This window comes from Elaeis guineensis, chromosome 6 (assembly GCF_000442705.2).
Source record: "Elaeis guineensis isolate ETL-2024a chromosome 6, EG11, whole genome shotgun sequence".
Classification (NCBI taxonomy): Eukaryota; Viridiplantae; Streptophyta; class Magnoliopsida; order Arecales; family Arecaceae; genus Elaeis; species Elaeis guineensis.
Window position 1 is genome coordinate 127,614,950 of NC_025998.2, and position 8,228 is coordinate 127,623,177.

An 8,228-nucleotide genomic window follows, 5' to 3' on the forward strand; every position below is an offset into this window, starting at 1 on the left:
GATCAATCTACATCTGAGGAGAGATCAGAGAGTGTAGCATGCCGACTAGGAGTTGGGACTGATAGTTTTTCAACCAAAGTTCGGTTAGATGGATTGATCCGGAAGACTAGCCAACCTACAGTTGTTATGCTGATCAGAGATTATTCCGCTATTCAAGCCGTATATCGATCAGCTGATTCTCTGACAAATGGTTGGACCAAACACACACTGACCAAGGGTCGGAAGAGTCATAATCAATCATGCAACTGCGCTGCTTAAGGTGTGTAATCCGACTAGCTCTTTTAGATCAGAAGTCGAATCAAGAATATGCCGATGAAAGGTCAGACAGAATAGCCTCCGATCAGGGGTCGGGACAGACATTTATCGACCGGAGGTCGGGCAAACCATAATAATTAGGCCACTTGAGAGGTGCTAATATAGACCCAATGGGTCATAATAGACTTGAATCTTCATACATCATCTGCCCATTCCAAATTCCTCCTAATAGATGTCCTCTTACTCCTTAGTTTGAGCTCTGATCGGGCTATAGAAGTATTTATCTTGACATTCTGAATAGTCGGGGATGTAAAGAGCTATTTTTAAACTAAATTTCTGTGCGCAGTTTTCAGATAAAAAAAATATTGAATTAATGATGAAACTTTCGAAATCTGCATAGACGCCACTCTTCTCTGCTAAGACGCATTAAATGTGGAGACCATCGGCTAGCTTTGAGCTAATGAAGGCTTGACGAGTGGTCCGTTTTAGAAATTTGTAGTGACTTGATGTCCTTCGAGAGACGTCCGTCCCTCTATTTAAGGGGGCGGCTTCCTTTGTTTTATTTCTCCTTCTACTGATTCTGGTAAAATCTTTTCTTCCTTTATCATTTTTCTTGCTCCAAATCTCCCACAGACAGATTTTTTTCTTTCTCCATCCTGTGTGGAGCTCTCAGAAGATAGTTGCTTTTTTTTTATTTCTTACTCGAAGGTAAGTCCCTCTTATCTTCTTTTTGATTTTTTTTCTTCCTTTCATTTCTCCTTAGGTTTCTATTTCTATGGTAGGCTCCGAAAATTCTATGAGCGAGAGTCCCATGCAAGAGAAAGTGAAGGATCCAAAAAGCCCTAGGTCTAGAACCAATCTCTTGGTCAGACCTGGAGAGATATCCAAACTGAGTTGACCTTGGATGGCCTAGAGTTGCTTCGAATCCAATACTCTATTCCAGACAAATTCCATCTTGAACTTTCTTATCCCATTGCTCGAGTTCATAATCCACCTTCAGGCCAATTAGCGGTGTACGAGGAAAATCTTCAAGCAGATCTTAGATTTTTTATTTTTTCTTTCATCTTTGAGCTTTTTAGGTTCTATATATAGGATTGCTTTCAGTTTTGTGTTCCTGAACTCCTTTAGATATATCATAGGGTTTCTTGTACTTTATTCTCGGACGGGAGTCCAACCTTCAATTCTTCTTTTCCGAGCTCTCTTCACACTGAAGAAATATCAATATACTGACTGGCTGTATGTTTCCTCTCAGAGGGGTGTCTCTTTCCTGGTCTCTAGCACTTCTTCGTCCATTCATGGATGGAAGAGCCATTTTTTTTTTGTTTGTGCTTTAATAGACGATTGGGGGCTTTCGGACTGGGGTTGGATCGAAACTTTATCCTTGAAGCCTGTAGAATTGTGTGCCGAGGAAAAGAAAGGACTTAAGGATCTCCAAGATCGCAAATCTCCTCATCTAAATAAGCTTTTATCCGATGAATCTCTTTTCTCGATAGGACTTACCCCTAGCATTGATGAAAATTAAGGCACGCTGATGTGGTCCTTCTCTAGCTAGTTGGAATCTATTTCATTGCCCTGTAACATCATGCCAAGCCCGACCCATAATTTTCGGCGGATAAAGCCAGCTTTGTCCATCACTGCAAAGCTTGATGTGTGGGAAGTCTTATCCTAAAGAGAGATCACGCCGGTTCCCACATATTTTATAGCTAACCCACATGCATCAAGCCATCTAGTTTGGCTCGAATAATTTATTGGGAACTCGGCATGCAAATTTTTGTATGCAAATCACTTATATTTTACACCTGGGCGGCCAACACTAATTTTAATCAGTGCTTCGTAGCTGGTTTCAAAAATGATAGCAATGCCCAGGAAACGTAGATACCTCACTGAAAACATGTTACTTCTATGTAGAGCACTTTTTCTATTTCTCCTGCTTTTTTTTTTTTTTTTGCTAGTATATTGCTCTTCCATTTCATATTGTACGTATATTTATATGTATGTATGTATGTATGTATGTATGTGCATGTGCATGTGTGTGTCCATTTATTTCAAAAGAAGGCGACGTTTTGGCACCTGCGATGCCGTGGATCCCAGCCAGATCGCGCTGTCGGGCCAGATCTGGTAGTCCTGAGCACAACGTTACGCGACGGAGTACGCCCCCATCGCAGCGAAAAGGAGGGGGACTCAGCCTCTGCCGTGGTGGGCCCACTAATACATCTGGTCCTTTCATCAGAAGGCTCTCCACTCTTCATCTCTGACAACGTCTTTTAACATCGCAAGCCGTTGATGAAACTCAATTCCATCGAAATATATCATGTTGGAATCCATCGTAGCGAATAAACCAACTGCAATTCGGAACTTTAAACTATATAAAAAAAAAAAAAATCAGAAATTCTGAGTATGAGTATATCTAATAAAATCAGAAAATAAAATATAGCGTAGAAGAGAAGGAACCAAAATAAAATTCATCCAAAAACTCCATCAGCATGCTCGGCTAAATCATGATGAGGCCCTAATGAAAATTATGAGTTTGTTAACTCAAAGCTGAGTTTTTTCTCATCCTGTAGGTCAATTGAAAGAAGAATTAAATTTTAGATGTAGAATGCCTGTTTACGTGAGTACTGAAGGGCAGTAGTCACTGATGCTGCTGATTTCCAAAACCGCAGACGCTTGTAGGAGCTCAACATATTGCTTCAACAGGGCACAGTTGGTACTTAATTTGGAACCGGGTGGGATTATATGATGCTTTTTACTTTTCCAATTTTATTGAAGGTCATGGAGCATGAAGCTTTTTGAGAGCTCCAAGACTAAGAAGTATGTGATGTTAGATATCATTTTTCACAAAGGACAGAAATAAGTTGATTTGAAAAATTATATAGTATTTTAGATTCACATGATGCCATTATGAAAGTATCACCCCTCAAATCCAATATTTTGTTCAGTCGCGTGACCGTTAGACATTTTTTAAAGTAAGATTTTAAAGAATATAAAAATCTTAAAATTTTTTTTCAACCTTAAGATCCCATGAGCACTGTTAATCTCAATTCATAATAAAAATTTCACATCAATTGATATCAAATCTCATACAATTTACAAAACTTGATCATTCAAGTATTATTGATGATGCTCAATCTAATTAATCTTTTCAAATCGAGATCTCAATCTTAGTCAAGTACAAATATTTTGTTACTTAAAAAAAAAAAGAAAAAGGTTTTGAGCTTTATAGTAAGTAGTATCTAAGAGAAAAACATAAACCATGAAATTTCGCATCAAGTATCCAATATAACTCCATATCTATATATATACAAACATGCATCATATATCATTGAATATCTATGTTTCTCAAAATTGATATACCATATATATCATTATGTAAAATACTTTTTACTTAATTGTGATTTCATACCTTATCATTCATATCTCATTAATATGATCTAGATCAATTAGCTGTTATCTTTAGGATTTTAGACTAATTATGGTTATACTCCAGCCCATAACTGACAAACTCAAGTACCACATTCTTACTCGTGGTGGAGTTATTCTCAATACCATGTTCCTGCTCGTGGCAGGGATATTCTCAATGCCATATTTTCGTCCATAGTGGGCTATTCTCAGTGCCATATTTTTGTTCATAGTGGGCTACTCTCTATACCATATTGTTATCCATAGTGGACTATATTCTATATCACATTCCTGCCTGCGACGAGGCTATTCACAATTTAAGATGCCTAGTTTAAATATTCTTTTTTTGATCATCAATTTATTAAATCAGAATTATACAAAGAAAAATACTGTATCATATTATATTCCTTTCAAATTCTCAATATCCAATCTCATAACTTAAAATATTCAAAAAATCTTCAATGTTTGATATGAATATATGATAAAAAATATAAATAATCATACCAACAATCATAAAACAAATATCAACCATGAGAAACTAAAATCATATAGTACAAAAATAAAAATATATATATATCGATGTTTGTATCCAAGAATTCTTATCTTTATTGATGATAGACCTAGGTACAGGGAACATCGATATGCTCCTCAATTATGAACTCAAGGATAAAGTGTTCGACTCAACACCGTCTTTCTTTAGCAATTGTCTACCTATGGAGCCAGTTCGACCATCAAATTAATTGTAAACATTAAGAGTTAGGGCTAAAACTGGATCAGATATGGATCGGATACCAGCATATCTATATCCATATTTATTTTGTCTGACGAATACAATATGGATACAGATATTATGCAGATGTAAAAATTTATATCTATATTTATTTTAAATGGATATAGATATAATTTGGATATTGAAAGTATAGATATAATTATGGATATTACTTAGATAATTAAACTTTATAATGACATAATCAAAGATATTACTAGAATCAAATTAATAAAATATTTGTATGGTTGTATATTTTTTAAAAAAATTAATAAATATTATATAAAATTATGTAGGATTATACATAGATTTAGATATTTGGATATGAATCAATCGTTGTCTATCCTTCTCCATATTGATTGTTCTTTGACAAATGTGGATATTAATTAGATTCTCAAATTTTTGTCCATATCTAAACTGATTCGGATGCAAAAATAGATCTGGATAGATAATATCCATGCTACTTTTATTTCTATCCAATATCTCTAGTAAAAAAATTACAGAAATTTAGGTAGATAGTTGCATGATATTAGTTGGAGACCTAGAAATTGGTTGGAATAGAGAAGAGAGTTGATTACCTTGTTCCGGAGAGGAAATCAATGGCACTTAACCGAGAGAACTCAACGGAAATCGAACAATCTCCCTTAGATTTTTGCTGGTGTTGATCCAGGATTTGGGGGTTCAGATGATTAGATGGAGGAGTGGGTTTTATGCACCCCTTGCCGGAGTCCGATCAGGCTTCGAAATCCTTCTTCTGATGGGATCGGAGAAGAAGAATTGGACCGATGGAGTCCTCTTCTTCATTTTTTTTTTTTAATTTTTTTCTCGGGCTTTAAGATTCATGTGGAAAAATTATAAAAAATCTGGATCCTTACATAAGGCAACAATAATAATTTTATTTTCCTTTTTGAGCAAAATGGTAGGTTCTGTACACCTCTTATTTCATTGACGAGGTGAACTAGAGAGAAGCAGGTGTGGCCTTGAGAACAATCCGCAATATAAACTGTCAGTTACATTAATTATTTCTCAAGAACACCAAACTCATATCTGCAAAGCAATTTACGAGATCAGAGTATTTCCCTCAAAAGACCCTATCCCAAACAAAATCTACTACAGTGCAGAAAGAAGAATGATACTTAAATATTAATAAATGCATAGACCATTTCATTGGCTCTCCAAATGCTGCATGGCACATTCATCAGACCTTATTTTTGAGTTAGATGAAGCAAACACCAAAGGTCCATGTGCCTTATTATTGAGAAAAAGAGCTCGTTATTCTTTCATGGAATCCACAAAGCTCTTGAAATTCTTATAGGAAGACCCTCCTTCCTTAGTGCACCTATTAGCAATGTCCTTCCACATTAAGGGCGCCCTGGCCTTCATTTCCTCATTCAAAAATATTTGGTCCACCTTCTCTTTGATCTGCTCCCTTGGAACAAATCCTTTGTCATCAGGATCTATGCTCAAACCAGTCTTCCAAACATCACAAATATAGCTCCGGTTGAGGAACTGATCGCCGAAGTAAGGCCAGCAGAGGAAAGGGACTCCATTCTTCACCCCTTCCAATGTCGAATTCCAACCACAATGAGAAAAGAAGCAAGCAATGGAAGGGTGAGCCAGTACCTGCTGTTGAGGAGACCATCCTACCAACTTTCCCTGGCCTCTAACTCGATCTCGAAACCCATCTAACCAGGCATCATCTGTCTCATCTGTGAGATCGTCTCTTACGACCCACAGGAATGGATGGCCGGAGAGTTCAAGCCCAAGTGCAAGCTCCTGGAATTGGTGCTGGTTGAAGACTGCAAAGCTTCCAAATGCCGCATAGATGACAGAGTTAGCAGGTTGCTCATCCAGCCAACTCATGCAGGTTGTATCCGCTTGCCAGAAATGCCCAACTGCCTTTCCAAATTGTTGGCTTGTGAGTAATGGTCCAACAGGCAACAAATTTGGAATGAGGGTGAATGATGGTGACTCAAGGTCATAGAAGGAGTTGCAAATGATTGTTTCAGCAAGCTTCCTTCCTTGATTATTACTGAGCATGCACTTGAAGAAGAATCTTTCTGCTTCGAGATTACCGGCACAATTCCATGGAAGTTGGCTTGCGTGCACAGACGGCATGCCTGGGCTCAGCTGGAATCTCTCGCTCTTTTCTGGCATTCCTGCATGAAATGCAAATAGAAAAAAATGCAATTTGTTGTCCTGGAGCATGTTCTCACATAATGAGATTTGTTTTTTTTTTAAATTATAAACATGCTTGCTATGTGAATGCAACCAGTTTCCCCAATAGAAGTTACATCTAAATAACACCTAAAAAGCTGAAGGAAACCAATGGTGACTACTAATAATTAGTACCAGTAGTTTGATGAAATTTATTTTTTCACATTTTCTTTTTCTTTCTTTCATCTTCATTAAAAGACGACCCTTTTCTTCCATCAATTTGATTCCTGCTGATGTTCGCTAAGTAACAAGTGCATATCATGTTAACCATATTAGTAAATCTTGTTCTCTGTTTTTTGTTGACAAAATCATCCACGTAAGGTTTTGTATGATTTGGTTTTGCTCATGAATTGCTTATGCATTTCCTGAATAAAAAGCTGTTTACCTCAGGAAAGCTTAAGTAATCGAAAGAGAGAGAGAACATATTTGATCTTCAAAACTATTGCAATGAGAACACTGTTACGAATGCTTGGTAGGTGCTAATGTTTCACAAGGATGATATATCAATTTATGATATTTTCATCAAAAAAAAAAAAAAAAAAGGCCAGGAATAAATTCATACTTTCTGGGCTTTTAATCACTTTCTCCTTTATTTTTTTAAAAGTTTGAATCTTGAAAAGATTGAAAAGTTGAATGACCATGTGCTGAATCGTTTTCCTGGTCAGAGAAAAATGAGTAAAAACCAGATCTTACCATCGGCATCAATGATACCATCCTGAATCATCTTGGGAATGCTCAGAAATAATGCAAGCACTGCAGCAGACGCAGGCCAAAAGGCAGCCGACCGGATGCCCATTTTTTGTGCCACTTGGAGAGCCCACCCCATGGACCTATCGGCGATAACGCATGTAACCCGGTCACCTTTTGATGTGTTCTGTTTTATGAGTTCCTCCAGATGTCCAGGCATGACCCCTCCGATGCCTTCTGTCAACTTTTGGATATCCTTACGGTCTTCATGGGGTGCCAATCCATCCGGAAAGGAAACCATCTGTATCCGTTCCACTCCATCACCACCATTCTGGGACAAGGAAGCAACAACATGCTCATGGTTGAACTCGGAATTGATGAATGTGATCCTGAAGCCATGGGCAACCAAGGAGTGGGAGAGAGCCATTAAGGGAATGACATGGCCTTGCGCTGGCACAGGTACGATGATGGCATGACGAGAACCCATTGCTACAAACAATTGTATCCCGTCTCTTCTACCACTGCCATCTCTATTCATATGCTGCATATCCCGACAAACCAGCCAAGGCCCCACTGAGGATATCAAGGATTAGGCGTGGATTGGGACGGATAAAATTAATGGTACGGATTGAAACAGATTGGATAGACAAGATGAGTTGGATTGAGTTGAGTCAAGTTAGTTAAAGAACTCATCATATAAATATTTTAAAATAATTATATCTTTAAAAGAAAAAATTTAGATTAACATTATACTGAGTCAGATTTGGAGGGAAATATATTATTATCTATATCCAATCCAAATCTATTTTGAATATTTTATCCAGAATCTAAATTTATCTTAGTTTTTAATTGGATCGAATAAAATCCATCCCATTTTGATCAAATCAGACTAGATATCTAATGG

The 8,228-nt window shown here is 37.2% G+C and overlaps 1 protein-coding gene across 1 annotated transcript; it reads right to left on the reverse strand.

The window, feature by feature from the left end:
* Positions 1 to 5,296: 5,296 nt before the first annotated feature.
* On the reverse strand, positions 5,297 to 7,905 carry LOC105046646 (UDP-glycosyltransferase 83A1-like). The gene is made up of 2 exons (XM_010925300.4): positions 7,331 to 7,905; positions 5,297 to 6,579 (listed from the first exon to the last, which is right to left on the reverse strand). The coding sequence occupies exons 1-2, from the start codon at positions 7,869 to 7,871 to the stop codon at positions 5,693 to 5,695; spliced, it is 1,428 nt and encodes a 475-aa protein (XP_010923602.4). The 5' UTR covers positions 7,872 to 7,905; the 3' UTR covers positions 5,297 to 5,692.
* Between the last annotated feature and the right edge of the window lie 323 nt (positions 7,906 to 8,228).